At 45.2% G+C, this 17,742-nt stretch overlaps 1 protein-coding gene across 16 annotated transcripts in view; it reads left to right on the top strand.

Moving 5' to 3' along the window:
* EPB41 (erythrocyte membrane protein band 4.1) overlaps positions 1-17,742 on the top strand; it is a 228,181-nt gene that overhangs the window by 88,244 nt on the left and 122,195 nt on the right. For 6 of the 16 annotated variants that reach the window (XM_068269180.1, XM_068269177.1, XM_068269172.1 and 3 more), the window contains exon 1: positions 10,138-10,159. The exons of 6 other annotated variants lie outside the window; for them this stretch is intronic. In XM_068269180.1, the coding sequence (XP_068125281.1) occupies positions 10,143-10,159 (17 nt within the window). In that variant the 5' untranslated portion in view covers positions 10,138-10,142. Of the gene's footprint in view, positions 1-10,075; positions 10,160-17,742 lie in introns of those variants that run through there. 4 more of the 16 variants (XM_068269178.1, XM_068269175.1, XM_068269176.1 and 1 more) reach the window with 2 other exon arrangements.

Here is a 17,742-nt window from a genome sequence, read left to right as displayed (position 1 = left end):
AGGTTTTCATCTAGGATGTCTCTGTATATTGCTGTAGTCATCTTTCCCTTTATCCTGACTAGTTTCCCAGTTCCTGCTGCTGAAAAACATCCCCACAGCACAATGCTGCCACCACCATGCTTCACTGTTGGCATGGTATTGGCCTGGTGATGAGCGGTGCCTTCTTTCCTCCAAACATGACGCCTAGCATTAAAGGACAACTGAAGTGATAGGTATATGGAGGCTGGCATATTTATTTACTTTTAAACCATACCAGTTGCCTAGATCAGCAGAATAGTATTACTTAGAAGGAAACAAATATGGCACCCTCCATATCCCTCTCGTTTCAATTGTCCTTTAACACCAAGGAGTTCAATTTCTGTCTAATCAGACCGGAGAATTTTGTTTCCTCCCTAACTAAGGCCCTTCTTCCCGGATCACAGCCAGCTTTAGAAAGAGTCCTGGTGGTTTTGAACAACTTCCACTTGTGGATGATGAAGGCCACTGTACTCATTGGGACTGTCAATGCATCATGTGCCGTGAGACAATCCTGTCTCGATAGTCTACAAGACAATTCCTTTGACTTCATGCTTGGTTTGTGCTCTGACATGAACGGTCAAGTGTGGGACCTTCTATAGACAGGTGTGTACCTTTCCAAATCATGTCCTATCAACTCAATTTACCACCCCAATACGGGAAACAGAAGGCACCTGGGCTCAATTTTAAGTGTCGTGGCAAAAGCTTCAAATACTTATGTATATGTGTTCTCTCAGTTTTTTTTTTTTTTTATTATTATTTTTTAAATTTGTCAAAACCTCAAGTAAACTTTTTTTTTTGTCGTTAGGTAGTGTTGTGTGTAGAATTCAGAAGGAAAACATGAATTTAAGCCATTTAGGAATAAGGATGTAACCTAAAATGTGGAAAAAGTGATGCGCTGTGAATACTCTCCAGATGCACTGTAAATTGCCAGCTTTGAATATGCTAAGTGGGTGCAGAAAAAAATGGACAAGCATTAGGTTCTGAAGTGAAGCCGATCTTTAACGCTGCCCATACATTACTTGATTTTCAGCATCAATATCCAACCGATTCATTCATAAGGTTACATGGCCACCTGATTGATCAAATTGATTGATTCCCATCTAAAATCGGTTGAAATATCGGTGTGCAACTGTAAGGATGCATGCTTTCCCGGCCAGTCTCTCTCCCCTCCTCCTTCCTCAGTGTGTGTGTATGTGTGTGTGTGTCCGTGTCCTGATCTGTGGGGAGTGTTGTAAGATCACCTGGCACAACTCCTGGCATCGGTTTGAATTGTCACTGCAAGCTACCGTACCATATGACACTGCCGCATGTAGTGAGCCACTAAATGTGGCGGTGTCACGTCGTACAGGCACTCGGGGTGACCATTCAAAAATATGCCAGATACTGGAGGAGGTATCCAGGAGTTGCGCCGGCAAGACAGGTGAGCCTTCAACACTCACCACGAGGCAGAGGGGACACATACCCTTGCAGCTGACCTGGCAGGACGATTTTCAGTAGATTTCATGCTGCAGCTATAGGGATCAGCAGGACTGCCAGGTAACTGGTAATGTTTAAATGGAAATAAAAATGGCAGCCTCCATATGTCTCCCACAGCTGGTTCCTGCTGTTCAAGAAGAACTGTAAAAATATATATATTTTTTTTTTTTTGCAAAACAAAGGTGTTGCTAATGCTGCTGCCTATAGAGCACGTTCTAGTGGTTACAGCTCTGCCGCTTTGAGTCCGCCAGGAGAAAAGCGCAATATAATTATCTGTGTTATGAGGAAAACATTAAGAGATAACGAAAAGAGAGAAAACAAATACTCTTATCCTGGCAGTGTAGTGTAGGAAAAGTGCAGCAGGGAAAGAATCATGTTTACTACTGGTGCGCAGGGTTCGAGGGTTTTTTCTTTTTTTTTTTCCCTGAATTGAATACATGCTCCTTTTTTCCTTATATAGATACGCAAGTTTATACAGATTGCTTAGAGTCCTGTTTCACACTGAATTTCAGTGCAAAATCCCCGCTATTTTGATGCAACTCTGTTTGCAATTCTCGTTCCCTGAATTGCAATAATTTTGCCACAGTTTTCAGTATGAAATAGACTGCTTTTCACACTGTTTTCTGCTATTTCTCTGCTTTCCACCAGGCTGCTCCGTCAGTGCTGTGTCTGTTCCTGTGCTGCTGCTGCTGCTATTTCTCTGCTCTCCACTAGTTTGCTATGCCGATGCTGTGTCTGATCCTCCTATGTGTACAGTATTATATTATGCTACTGATATTAAAGCCTGGATATCTCAGGACTCCTAGCACACACTCCAAATTTTGTGGGTAGGGAGGAAACCCCCCAAACTACATCTGTGCCAAATTGCGACCCCCATTTCAATATGAAATCTATGTTAGATGCACTGAAATGCCATGGGCTTTCGATCTGCTGTCGCTGTAGATTTATCTTCCATCCAGTACAACCAATCAATTTCAGCCCTAAATTGATCTAATGATTAATCAGATTGGCATGTTTGGGGCAAAAATTCTTAGCAGATTCATTCAAATCAGCTGGATATCAACAATATAACCTGATAAGCATATGGCCCTCTTTATATTATATGACACATTATTAGATAATGGTTCCATGCATGTTCCATATGCACAGCAGAATTGCATTACTACCTCAATAAAGGTCGTTCAGAAACAGCCTTATCAGTCTGCAGACAGACTGTACACACGCACTACTGTCGGGAGAACGACCGCCCAGCAGGAGGGTCTGACGGACCCGTCGTTCTCTTTAGTGGTGCGTGTGTACGCACCTTTAGTCTTTGTAGTCAATTTTGAAGTCCGTGTACTTGCTGCCTGCAGCTACGTTACTGTGTTCAAATGATCTGTGTGTTCAGCGTTGGCTCAAAAATGTATACGTCACTAAATTCAGTTGGAGATTCCTTATGCTGGTTAAAAGCTACCATTTGTTTACATGTTGTTTTACAATCTGCTTTATCTTGAATCGGCTTGAAACCTTATCAGCCATGCCAGATGTCCAGGGTTACTTTAATGAGGTAATCCCTTGTTGATGAGGTTTGGAACCACCCTGAACACATGCTGCAAAGCACAAGATGTCAAGCACTTTGCTAACATTTTGTTTTAAATGCTCTTCATTTTGTAGGATTTTTCAGTATGTTGGTGTCAGTTACTCAACAATCCTAAAGCCCCATCTACACAATACGATTCTTTATACGATTCGATTACGATTCTATTTACGATCCGATTAAATCCAACACATCCGATTGGGATTCGATTCAATTCGATTTGCCATTGTTTTGCAATGGCAAATTGAATCGAATCCCGATCGGACGTGTTGGATTTAATCGGATCGTAAATAGAATCGTAATCGAATCGTATAAAGAATCGTATCGTGTAGATGGGGCTTAAGGACGTAAGCACACTTTTGTGATGCTCGCAGAGGCCGTGCATTTTACACAACGCACACACCTGCATTGCTCTCTGTTGCAGAGCTGTTACCATTCAGTGCATGCACTGTAATGCCTGGTGCACATCATGCATTTTCCCATTAGATGGGTCTCATCGATTATTTCTATCAGGTCCAATCTGATTTCCGAACTTTTTTTAATCGATTTTCTGATCACTTCTATACAGAATTGATTCAAAAACGATCAGAAATCAGACCCGTCGGAAATAATCTATTCAATCTATCTGATGGGAAATTACATGGTGTGTACCAGGCATAAGCGCACACTGGTGTGCATTGCATAAGTGTGCCCATCAGACATGCTGTATGTGCACGGTCTGTGGTCCCTGCGTACGTAATGTGGCAGTGTGTCCAGGCTCGGTGTGTTGTTTCTGCGTACGTAATATGGCAGTGTGTCTAGCCTCGGTCTGTGGTCCCTGCGTACGTAATGTGGCAGTGTGTCCAGGCTCGGTCTGTTGTCCCTGCTTACGTAATGTGGCAGCGTGTCTAGGCTCGGTCTGTTATTCCTGCGTACATAATGTGGCAGCGTGTCTACGTATACAGGGACAACAGACCGAGCCTAGACACACCGCCACATTACCTATGCAGGAACAACAGACCGAGCCTAATGTGGCAGCGTGTCTAGGCTCGGTCTGTTGTCCTTGCGTCTGTAATGTGGCAACGTGTCTAGGCTCTAATCTAGAGCTCAACATATCCCAGGTAGTCAAGGCCTCCAAAAACATTTTAGGCCAGGTGGCCACTAGAGCGATTTGGAAATCACTTGAGATTTCCAAATTGTGGAAGCACCGTGATTTTCTCTGTACTTCCTAGAGTGATGGAGAAAGACCCTGCATTGCTTTGCATAGTGATTGCTCCAGGTAAATCGCAAAATTGCAGCAGGCAGTGCTTTTGGAATTTCTCTGATCTCAGCACTGTTGTGGATCTATCCCCATAGGGTTTCATTTGTGCATTGTTTGCCGATCGATATGGCTGCACCATAGTGGGCGCTAAGCCTTGCAGCTGATGACTATTGTTTCAGTTTTGCACTAATTGTTATCATAGGTTTTGGTTCCTAAACATTTCCTGCATGGTCCTGGATTGGACAGACTGCTTGGACCTTGTTCACATCATGACGCGCAGATATAGTCGTGCGATCGGAACGCAACTCGTACGATGCGTTGCGTGGCTGATCCCATTCACAGTAGTGAATAGGTCAGCCACGTGTTTTGCCAAAATATGCTTGCAGCAGTGCGTTCGTGCATCGCACTGCTACCCAACGCATGCAATGTGAACATCAGACTGTGCAGTCTATGTACTTCTGATGTGCATGCGTGCCTGCCTTCGCACGTGTTGCCATAATACGGGCGGCAACGCATCTAATGTGAACGAAGCTTTACTGAATTTCATATTAGTTTAACATGTTAATACCCGGTCCTAATCGTAGGAGTTTAATAATGCTTGGCTATTGTGTTTTTTGTTTTTTTTTTAATATAGGTTTTCTAAAGCTGATCGTCAATTGTATTCCGACTTGACAGGCCAATTTTCACCTGCACTCCACCATATGCATCACTTATTGCCCATCAACCTGTTGCCATTTCACTAGTTGACCGGCCTTCAACCACATTTGGTAGACGCTAGCAGCTGCATATTAGTTACACCCCACAAGGTATGCCAGTTAAGGTAGCCATACACTGGTCGATTTGCCATCAGATTCGACCAACAGACAGATCCCTATCTGATCGAATCTGAGCAGAGAGGGATCGTATGGCTACCTTTACTGCAAACAGATTGTGAACCGATTTCAGCCTGAAACCGATCACAATCTGTTGTGGTGGTGCTGCCGCCGCTCCCCCCGCCCGCATACATTACCTGCTCCGCTGGTGCGACTGCCCCTGGTCACCGCTCTACTTCTGTCTCCGCTCTGGTCTGCTCTGGTCTCCGGCATGCTTCCCTTCTTCCTGTCTGGGGGAAGTTTAAACAGTAGAGCGCCCTCTACTGTTTAAACTTCCTGCCGGGACAGGAAGAAGGGAAGCATGCCGGAGACCAGACCAGAGCGGAGACTGAGAAGAGCGGAGACCCGGGAGTCGCGCCGGGGGAGCAGGTAATATATTGCGGCTCTATTGCGTCGGTCGTCGGGCACTCGAACGCCGCTAGCGATGCGCTCTTTACCCGCGGGCAATCAACGGTTATTTTCCGCACGACGGGATCGGACGGAATGGATCGAAATTCGGCGTGTAGCGTGAACGATTGGCAGCAGATTCGATCCCAGTGATCGAATCTGCTGTCGAAACGGGTGCAAATCGGGCCAGTGTATGGCCACCTTTAGGATATGTTGTGATCTAATGGTTATCCTAAATCGGCCCTTGTCGAAATTGCTTACATTCTTAAAGGGAAGGTCCAAGCAAAAAAAAAAAAATGAGATTCACTTACCTGGGGCTTCTACCAGCCCCATGCAGCCATCCTGTGCCCTCGTAGTCACTCACTGCTGCTCCAGTCCCCCGCTGGCAGCTTTCTGACCTCGGAGGTCAGGGCCAAATTGCGTACATTTTTACACATTCCCGCTAGTGCAGGAACATTAACACATACATTTTTACGCGTTAGTGGTGCGTTAGTGGTGAAACGCGTAAATTTTTGTTCCTGCACTAGCTGGAATGCGTAAAAATGTATGCAATGTGGCCCTGACCTCCGAGGTCAGAAAGCTGCCAGCGGGGAACTGGAGCAGCAGTGAGTAACTACGAGGGCACAGGATGGCTACATGGGGCTGGTAGAAGCCCCAGGTAAGTGAATCTCATTTTTTTTTTTTGCTTGAACCTTCCCTTTAAAGGATAACCGAGCTAAAATGAAAAATGTAATCTTTACTTACTTGGGTCTTCTTCCAGCCCTTAGCAGTCTGTGCGGTCCTTCGCTGCAGATCCGCTGCTCTCCAGTGTGCTGCTAGCCCATTCATAAGACACTGACCACAGTTGGGTTGTGAGCTTCTGTGCAGGCACTTCTCATGATCATGCTTCCATGGCCAGAAGCATTCTGCATGATCACTGGAGGGCTGCAGATCTGTAGCGAGGGACCACACAGACTGCTAGGGGCTGGAAGAAGTCTCAGGCAAGTAAAGATTAATTTTAGATTTCATCTTGATTACACTTTAAATGTACACACTCACAATTTGTGTTGCCCGCCAGGATTGATCTTAATTCAGTGGGTGACATTGCAGGGCCCCATTGCAGACACATTCACTAGGCAACAGCTGAGCGGGAGGATAACTACGGAGTGTCTTCTGTGGGTGCGGTAAGGAAGGGAACAATAGGCTTAGTCACCGATAGCTGCCTTAAGAGCCACTATGCTAGATCATTAAATCGACTTTAGGGGGGCACCTTTACTAACACTAGATTCTCTAGTATACCCTCCCTTCACACTTTCCACACAGCAGATGCCAATCACCTAAACAATATGGTAGATTTAGAGCTCATAAATTTTTGCAAGGCGTGATTTGCTTTCTTCCATGGTCAACCTGTGTCCATTTTTCCTATGAAAAGGCAAAATGCTGCCATAGTGTAAAATCATTACTTAAATCAGGGGTAGGGAACCTATGGCTCGGGAGCCAGATGTGGCTCTTTTGATGGCTACATCTGGCTAGCAGACAAAGTAGGGGTTGATTCACTAAGCTACACTGCTCAAGCAGCGCAGCGTAGTGTGGCAGCGTAAGTAAAACTTTCAAATTAGTGCACGCTACTGCTGTAGCATGCACTACTAACTTACTCGCGCTACCCCAAAGCGAACAGCTTCTCCAATTATCCCACTCTGGACCCTGTCAGATCCAGTGACTTTGTAGAACGAGATTCCCGTACCTTGATTGGCCCAATGGGGCTGCATGACACTTGACAGGCAGCCTATTGGGCCAAAGTGCAGGGATCTCATCCTACAAAGTGAATCAACCCGCAAGTCAGCTAGCTAATTGTACAAGCTGTTAGTCGGTATTTCTCCTGTCTGGCTCTCAGGGAAGTTGCTGATGTTGCTGAAACCCAAGAGAAGCTGAAGACGTGTCTGACACTTACACTGCCTGGTGGATCAACTGTATACACATCACCGTGGCAACAGGGACGTGAGTCCTACTGTCCCAGTTTGAAACATATTTTATGACTCTCATGGAACTCTCATGGAATTACATTTTAAAATATGTGGCGTTTATGGCTCTCTCAGCCAAATAGGTTCCTGACCCCTGCTCTATTCACTTCTATTCAATTTCAGCACATTTACAAGCAAAATAATAACTCATAGTAAATTGTTCCTGATTAAATTCATTTCAATATTACTTTTATTGCCTTAATTATATATTTTTGCTCTTTGGGAGCTTAAAACAGTAACTTAGATAAGGTGAAAACAGGTGAAAAACCTTTGTGAATCAGTTTCTGAGGATGCGTCCGCGGGAGGGATTTTTTTGAATTAAAGTTTTTGTAAAGCTTGTAGCATTGTCCCCCAAGTCCCCCCGCACCCTTCTGATCGCCGCCGCTATACGATACCTAGCCGCGATCCCGCGAGAGCCGTAGCCTCCCCAATGTACTTCAGTCGTCGCCATGGTGACGATCGGACATGACGTATGACGTCATGTCCAATCCCGATCCTCCCCATAGCGAAGCCTGGAGCTGATTGGAGAGGCTGCGCCATCGCGGGATCCCTGGGGGGGTACGTATAATGGCGGCAATCGGGGCAGAGCGGAGGGACTTGGGGGACAATGGTAGCTAGTGAAGTGCTAGCTACAAGGTTAACAAATAGTTTTATCCAAAAAATCCCTCCCGGGGCAGAGAAATCCTCTGCGGCGGCTACCCCGAGTGTAGGTCGGGGTTACCGCCAGGAGGGTTAAAGGACAACTGTGGTGAAAGGTATATGGAAGCTTCCATATGTATTTCCTTTTAGCCCTCTTTCACAGTGGGACGTTAAAGTCGCACGTTAGAAAATGTTCCAACGCAGACTATGTCCTTGATTCATAAAGCATTCCCGCATGCGGAAATGCTGAAACCGGCTCACTTTACCGACCACATAGCAAAATCTGTATTCATAAAGGCTTTTTCCGCATGAAAAGCTGACATTCGCGAGCAGAGTGATAAATCACCGCCTTGCGCAGTGATTATCTTAACAAAAGTAACAAATGTCAATTCATAAAGATTAGAGGAAGCGGTATGCAGACGGGGATTACCGCTACCTCTGATGTGGCGAGAAGCGTGCGGAATACATTGCAGTGAATGGGACAGACCTCCCAAGCAGCAGCAGAGAGAACACCGCACGGAGGGACTCGGCCAGCTTCTCCTGTTTCCGCATGCGTACCGACAGCCTAACGCCAGCCTACAGCGGAATATCTCCGCACGCCTATCACAACTAGAAACATTTTTATGAATGACCACCCAGAAGGCTGAAATACCGACAGCGGTGTTTCCCCGCTCGAATTTACCTTACCAACAGCACTTTTATGAATAGAGGGCTAACTCACAGCAATGCAAAGTCTGTGTGACATTCACAGTGCACACGTTGCGTTGTATGTAACGTGTAGCAATATTTAAGTGCTGCATGCTGTGCGTTGTGTGTTGCACATGCTCAGTAATGTTTTTTTTTAAAAATGTAACGCATGCGCCGTTTTTGTTCCATCAGTATGCGAAGGAAACGACGCACCAAGAGACACATAACGTAGTACAAAATAACATCCAATTTTATAACCTGCATGCGTTGCATCAGGGGCACGTTGTGCGGCCTCAACGTCGCATCAAACGCAACGTCTTCGTGTGAAAGAGTCCTTAAGCAATACCAGTTACCTGGCAATCTTGCTGATCCTCTACCTCTAATACTTTCATCCATAGACCCTGAACAAGCATATGCATATCAGGTGTTTCTGACATTGTCTAATCCAGGCATGGGCAAACTCGGCCCTCCAGCTGTTACGGAACTACAAGTCCCACAATGCACTTGCCTTTATGAGTCATGACTGTGGCTGTCAGACTCCTGCAATGCATTGTGGGACTTGTAGTTCCTTAACAGCTGGAGGGCCAAGTTTGCCCATGCCTGGTCTAATCTGACCAGATTAGCTGCATGCTTGTTTCTGGTGTGTTTCAGGCACTACTGCAGCCAAATAGACCAGCAGGGCTGCCAGGCAACTGGTATTGCTTAAAAGGAAATATGTTAGCCTCCATATACCACTCACTACAGTTCTCATTTAAAGCAAGGTAGAATGCTTTATTAAATAAATATGTTCTGGCATATATAGTGAAACTAGTTAGGTTTTCATTATTTCTGTCTAAGGTATTAAGTATGGTAGTCTGTTAAGAATCATTTAGTTTACTTGATTAGTATTTAATATTTTGTGATTTGAATATTATTATTATTTTTTTTACTCACTTGGTCTGCTTTTGAGTTGCTCAGTTCTGGATTCTATTGAATGGGATCTGTTTTCCTATTTTGCACATATAATAGATGACATGAAGTTAGAGAGCTGAGAGAAAATAGGAAGTGTGTGCACCGGAGGTTACTTGTTGAAATATTTGCTTGAGAAGGACTTTTTGCAATGTGGTTGAGCTATTGTTTAGGGAGGGACTGACGTTTTCTGGTCCTGGGTGTGGGTTTAGTGAAGATTAGTGCAGTCTCGGTATTGCACTACTGTGTGTTTCTCTGCATGCATGTCATTACAACTTCAGAGGGAATAGCTTTCTTAGATGTATGAAAAGGTAAGGTATTGTATAATCCACTTTGCTGTAATGGTGACCTCATATCTTCTGTTAGTTTTGCAGAGCTAAAATTAAAATCTAGACGGCAAAATAAGCTAAATTGTTTGATCAGGGCTTTCTATATTTTCCAGCCTTGCTTGGGACGGTTTATTGCTAGACTTCATGTGTAAAGAGTGTTACAGGTGGTGGCTGTGCAGTTGCGGCAGATGTGAACAGGATAGTTTCTTCTGAAAGTACAAATTTGAAAATGTCTGTACCTACTTGTGAAAGCAAAACAAAAACTATACACCAATAGATTTCTCAACACTCTAATCTGCTCTGCTTAATTGAAGAGGAACTGTAGTGAAAATGCATAGTAATAAGCTTGTGTGTTTTCTTTTTTTTACTACAATGTTTATAAATCTATTTATGTATACATTCTGAAATTTATCACAGATGGCAACATCTTAAGTGCTGGCAGGTGCAGCTCTGCTCATTGTTTTGTTTACTGAGAATTCTAAGACCAGTGAAAATAATGCCTATTCTCCCAGAATGCTCAGGATGGAGAACTCCACATAGCAAAACTGCTCAGGCTAAGCATTACTGGGAGGGCATGGCTACATATCAGTATACAACATATAGATATTGGAAATGTTTCTGATGCTGAAACCAGAAAAATTGCCAAAACAATGAGTATCCTGAAAACTTAACTGCATTTTACTACATGACACTACAGTGCCTCTTTAAAGAGACTCTGAAGCGAGAATAAATCTCGCTTCAGAGCTCATAGTTAGCAGGGGCATGTGTGCCCCTGCTAAAACGCTGCTATCTCGCGGCTTAACGGGGGTCCCTTCACCCCCAAACCCACTCCGCAAAAGTTGGTCGCAAACTTGGTCGTAAAATTCTCTTCCTGGAGGCAGGGCTAACGGGTGCAGCCCTGCCTCTCAGCGCCGTCTATCAGACGCGCATCGCCGCCTCTCCCCCGCCCCTCTCAGTGAAGGAAGACTGAGAGGGGCGGGGGAGAGGCGGAGATACACGCTGACAGGCGCGCGTGGGGCAGGGCTGCACCGAGGGGATTTGGGGGTGAAGGGATCCCCGTTAAGCCGCGGGATAGCGGCGTTTTAGCAGGGGCACACATGCCCCTGCTATCTATGAGGTCTGAAGCGAGATTTATTCTCGCTTCAGACTCTCTTTAAAACCCTTCTGTAGTTACATGCTTAAAGGGAAGGTCCAAGCAAAATAAAAAATTAAAAAATGAGTTTCACTTACCTGGGGCTTCTACCAGCTCCATGCAGCCATCCTGTGCCCTCGTAGTCACTCACTGCTGCTCCAGTCCCCCGCTGGCAGCATGCCGACCTCGGAGGTCGGCGGGTCGCATTGCGTACATTTTTACGCATTCCTGCTAGTGCAGGAACATTAACACATACATTTTTATGCTGCCAGCGGGGGACTGGAGCAGCGGTGAGTGACTACGAGGGCACAGGATGGCTGCGTGGGGCTGGTAGAAGCCCCAGGTAAGTGAAACTCATTTTTTTATTTTGCTTGGACCTTCCCTTTAAAGAGAGTCTGAAGCCATTTAGAATACCTGTTAATTCGGCAGGCAGCTTCAGCATTACAATCCAAACCGATTCGTCGCATCCCCGCGGCAGAACCAAGTCTTTATCCCCATGAAATCCTCCGGGGCAACATTCCACGACTTTCCAAGTCGCTGATTTTGCTGCCCGAGGGAGGCAGAGCTTTGCGCAGTAGCTCTGACTCCAGTCCAGTCAATCTCTGCCTCTCCCTGCCCCTCTCAGTGAAAAAAGACTGAGTGGCGGGGAGAAGCGGCGATTGACTGGACTGGAGTCAGAGCTGCTGCACAAAGCTCTGCCTCTACCAAGAAGCAGAAGCAGAATTTTGCCCCGGGGATTTTTGGGGGGATTAAGACCTCATTCTGCTGCAGGAATGCAGGGAATCAGTTTGAATTATAATGCTGAAGCTGCCTGCTGAATAAACACAGATATAATCGCTTCAGACTCTCTTTAACCCCTTTGGCGGTATGAAAAATACCGCCAGGGGGCAGCGCAGCAGTTTTTTTTTAAATTTTTTTTTTTTTTAAATCATGTAGCGAGCCCAGGGCTCGCTACATGATAGCCGCTGCTCAGCGGCATCCCCCCAGCCCCGCCGATCGCCTCCGGCGATAGGCGATCAGGAAATCCCGTTCAAAGAACGGGATTTCCTGGAGGGCTTCCCCCGTCGCCATGGCGACGGGGCGGAATGACGTCACCGACGTCGGGACGTCATTGGGAGACCCGATCCACCCCTTGGGGCTGCCTGGCACTGATTGGCCAGGCAGCGCAGGGGTCTGGGGGGGGGGGGGCACGCCCCGCACCGGATAGCAGCGATCGGGCGCGCGGCGGCGGCGATCGGAGTGCTGGCGCAGCTAGCAAAGTGCTAGCTGCGTCCAGCAAAAAAAAAATTATGTAAATCGGCCCAGCAGGGCCTGAGCGGCACCCTCCGGCGGCTTACCCCGTGTCACACACGGGGTTACCGCCAAGGAGGTTAAAGGACAACCGAGGTGACATGAGATAAACGTGTATGCAGTGTTCTCCTCAGGCTCTTTTAGCCGGGTGCTGCACCCGGCTGTCTTCGGCTCACCTCCTCTGCTCGAAGCAGAGTTGTGCAGAGAAACACCTGCACTGCATTCTCTCATCTCGCCCCCACCCGGCTACTTTTCCATGCCACCCGGCTGGAACAAAATTCTGGGGAGAACACTGGTATGTATAGTGCCAAGCACACAAATTACTAAGCTGTGTTCCTTTTTTTTCTTTCTCTGCCTAAAAGAGTTAAAAATCAGGTATGCAAGTGACAGTTTCTGTCCGGGTAGGACTAGGTCAGACTATAGCATAACCCTCATTGATTAGTAATTACAGCTTTAAAATACTTTCCTGTCAGTAAATGGCTTCTGAGAGCAGGAAAGAGATAAAACGGGTCAATAATTCATAGATTTGAGCTCTCGCGTACTTCAATGAAGGTGTCATTGAGCAGAGACCATGTAACAGTAAAAACTTAAAAACTAGGTTTAACTATAAAATATAACTGTAGGATATCTAAAAAAAAAAAAAAAAAAAGTCATATTTAGGAGGAGGAGGGATACAATTTTTTTTTTCTCATCAGTTTTTTATTTGAGAAAGCTATCCTGTGTCATTAAATAGAAGTACCCCCTTAGTTATACCAGCTATTGCTATTAATCTTTGAACACGGTGTGTGTACGATGGGCACAATTTCCACGGTAGAACCCAACTTTTCTATTTCCATTTCACAAAAATACCTGAACTAACATGTGACATGAGATAAACATAGGTACCTATAGTACTAGTCCTATTAAGACATTTTCTGAAGTCCCTTTTCTGTTTTCATCCAAGGATCGGAAAGAGTTAAGGTCAGCACACACTTGCAGATGGTTAGCAGATTTGACCATCAGATAGATCACTCTCTGATCAAATCTGATCAGATCTCTTTTCAATAAAATTCTTGTGAAGGGCTTTTAAAAGAACATGTAGGTACATATTGGTGTTACCCTGCTGTTGTCATGTGATCAATTCTGGATGAAACTGTGGAAAACTATGTGCACTGCACAGGCACACTTGTGTGATCTGGCAACACACTGCTGCATGTAATTCTGACTGCAATGTTTCTCCGTTCAGTGTAATTGAATGGCGTCAGCCCTGCAATGCATATGCCAATGCTTCCCTGTAAAACACATGGCCACCTTCAATGCAGAGCAATGCAAACATGTGCCTGACCCTAAAGGTTCATACACACATGCAACTTTTCCATCCAACTAATGTCCAAACTTGTCTCTTGGACAAAAGGTTGGGCATGTGTATGCGTGGCAAATGACTGGACGAGTGACTGATAAAAGGCAGTTTGCCCGACCCAACTGGCAGATCAACTGACCAGCTATTGTGTAGGTTGGCCACGTGTGTACAAGTTGTTAGTAACTTGTTGGTTTTTGAATGCGGATATCATGCACATGCAGTATTTAAAGGGACCCTAAACAGTGATTTAAAAAAACAAATCTGTATTTGCCTCAGGCTTCCTCCAGCCCCCCATAGCCTGTGAGGTCCTTTGGCGTCCTCTGGGTCCCTTTCGTGGTCCCGCTGGCGGCCCTGTTATGGCGACTTCAGCAGAAGTCATAACTGCGCATTCGCCGTAAGCCTTCTGCACATGCGCAGTTCAGTCTTTTGAGAACTGCGCATGCGCAGGAGGCTTACGACGGCAGGTGTGTGATTGAGTCTGGAGTGACGTCTGCATGCATGCGCAGTTGCCAGGATCACTTGGCCTCCAACGGGACCACGAAAGAGACCCAGATGACGTTGCGGGCAATGGGGGGTGGGGGGGGCCCTGGAGGAAGAGCCAGGTAAGTCCAGATTTGTTTTTTTTTTTTATCACTATTCAGAGTCCCTTTAAAGGGGTTCTGTGGTATTATAAAAATCAAACAAACTGACATTTACCCGAGGCTTCTATCGGCCCCCTGCATCGGTAATGTCCCATGCTGTGGTCCTCCGATGCTCTGTTCCCCTTGTAATCACGCGAGTGATTACACTGCGGCTGCGTGGCCTGGGCCGCGCGCAAGCTTGCTCCCGCGTGCAGGCGCAGTAAAAGAGAACTTCTGCGCAGTAAGCTACCGATGACTCTAGTGGAAGCGAGCATTATTCGTCTGTTAAACCGGGACCGGCGGTGGGGAACAGGTTATCGGAGGAGGACGATGCAGGACTTTACCACTGTAGGGGACCTGATAGAAGCCCCAGGTAAGTGTCAGTTTGTTTTATTTTTATAATGCCACAGAACCCCTTGAAATTAGTTGGTTGTCTAGTTGGTCAGCGCGTGTGTATGTACTGGTCGTGCAAACGACAAGTGCGATTCGTCATGTTGGGCTGTTGGTTGTGCATTAAGTTTCACGTGTGTTACATACTTTTAAAGGATGTTATGTATAATAAAAGAAACATCAGAAATAAAAGAAAATACATTTCAAAATGACTTGTTTAGTCATAATATAGGTTTTGTAAATTTTTTCATAACAAAAAATGAAATCTCACTTTAACATAACTAATGATTAACGGTTTTATAATGTAATATAGATTAATATGAAGCTTTTTTTTTTAGCCTATGATCTGTAGCCCTCCCATGCTTGTCCAGCAGAGATATTGTCCTCCTCCTCTTTTATTCTCACTCATTTGTCTTCCTAGGACAGAAATCTTTCTTTAAGCCGCACGCAGCTGGAGCGTACATCTAATAATAAGATGCTTGAATGTTTAGGCAGAACCTGCACCTGAGACGGGCACAAGAGCTTTGAGACTTCTCTCTGCTGAGCAGATGGTTACTTTGTAAATCAACAAACTGAGAAAATGGAAAAGAAACACAAACCTACATAAGTGTAGGGCTCTTTCACATCAGAGCTTGCGTTGGAGAACGCTCAAAGCATGCGTTTTGTTGTATGCCTTTTAATGCGTTTTGATATGCGTTGCACTGCAGTGAGTGTGCGTTTTTAATCCGTTTTCAATCCGTTACTGCACATAGAAAAACGCAGGTAATTTTTTTTTCTTTTAGTTTTCAACTTTCTACATTGTTCCTCTGTTGCATTCTGGGACTGATTGCCTGCGTTAACGGATTGAAAACGCGCATAGTGTGCGTTTTACATTGACTAACATTGTAACGCATAAAGCTAGCGTTGGCTGAAAAACTGCGCCTGGGTGCAGTGTAACGCAACGCACAAAAAGGCTGCGTTATATGTGAAAGCTAAAATGAAAGTCTATGGACTTTCATTTCACCTTGGGTAACGCAAACTTTACCCTTTGCGTTTAAACGCAGAAAATCTGCCCTAATGTGAAAGAGCCCGTAGAGCTATACTACTATTTAGTCTTGGATAGTCGCAACATTGGGTTGGCACCACAGAGATTCTCTTTAGTTGGTACAAAATTGGAACCGGAGTGTAAGCAGTTGGCTGCTTATAGAACTGAGCATGGCTGGTACAGGCATGTCTCTTCATACATCTATTCTTCCATTATATTCAAAATACATGTAACCTATACATGGCTGAAGCAAAGGAAAATGTGTATGTAGTCTTAGTGCATCAGCTGGGTGTGTGTGTGTAAATAGATAGATAGATAGATAGATATAGGTTGTGTGTGTTTTCTCCCTGCTTGGGTTTCCTCCGGGCATTGATTTGTTTCCTGATACACATATCGCCTTGTGAATGCCGGTAAATGTAACATACACCTGAAGTGTTGAAGCTGCTATTCTCGCTGTGATCTTCCCGGCAGTGCATCAAGAAGATTGAAGTTAGCTGAGACATTTCACCCAGTGGCTTGTGCTTAGATGACATGCTTAGCTTTATAATCTCTGCTTGATTGCCTATATACGAAGCTTTTGTCCTGGGCTGCACTTCTGGAGACTGGTATTTCTGCAGGATATTTTTTTTTTTCATTAGGGTTTATTTTAGGCTTTGTAGGCGGGGTATGTACAAATGTGAAGATGGACGTAAAGCTGTGTTTCTGTGATGGCACAGCCGTACCACCTCTCTTGTGTACCTGCTTTACAAAGAACTAGTTCCTGAAAGCTATTGGACTTTGGCCATTGAAATCCGCCAATCCCACAACACAACTATACTCACTATCTTCTTACTCCAGCCTGTACCCCAATACAGAGGTTGGAGAATGAGCCCATGGAGTGACAGTGACTCAGTTGGGTCATCTTCTGAATGAATGGAACTGGTAGGGATAATAGGATAACAGAGGCGCCAATAGGATAAAAAACACTAAAAGAACTTAAAAACCCATCTTGATAATAGAGGAGGCAGTGGTGGACTCACCCCCTCCAAGCAGAACACACGACTGTGGATTTTCAGTCAAAACAATTTTATTGGATACTCCAAATAAAGTGCCACGCGTTTCATGGGATACAAACCCGCTTCATCAATAACAGATAGGAGTAAACAGCATCTGCCAGTATCATCAACACTGAGCGCCTCCACGGCTTACCTCGGAACTTGTAGGGAGCTGGGGAACCCAATCTTTGTAAAATAACCTTTTGATGCAAAAATGTCTTCTCCTATTCTTGCTGATTTTTTTTTTTTTAAACAGCAGTCTGGAGTAAAATTGCATGAAAGAATATGGTAGATATTTCTATCTAGTAATGTCCCAACAATGGGTTGGTGCCAAAACTCCAGGTTCACCTTGTTACCTTGTCAAAATAGTTTCCTAAGGCCTCGTTCACATCATTTAGCGCAGATGGCTGTGCGATCGCAACGCGTCCGATCGCACGCCATCTGCGCTACTATGTGCTGCGCTGCAGATCCCATTCATTACAATGAATGGGATCTGCGCTGCGATTCCCAAAAATGCGTGCAGCACGCGATATCGCAATCGCACTGCTGCGCAGCGCATATAATGGGAACAGTAGAAGGGCTGTCTATGCCCTTCTACCGTTCTTGCGTGTCGCACACTATAGGCGCTGCCAAAATGCGCACGGCAGCGCGTATAGTCTGAACGAGGCCTTACTCCTAATGACCTGGTAATCTGGTTACATTGATCAGTTCATTATACAATATTAAATAAATGCACTGTAC

Source organism: Hyperolius riggenbachi, chromosome 2, assembly GCF_040937935.1.
Source record: "Hyperolius riggenbachi isolate aHypRig1 chromosome 2, aHypRig1.pri, whole genome shotgun sequence".
Lineage (NCBI taxonomy): Eukaryota > Metazoa > Chordata > Amphibia > Anura > Hyperoliidae > Hyperolius > Hyperolius riggenbachi.
This window is presented reverse-complemented; position numbering and strand designations above follow the sequence as displayed.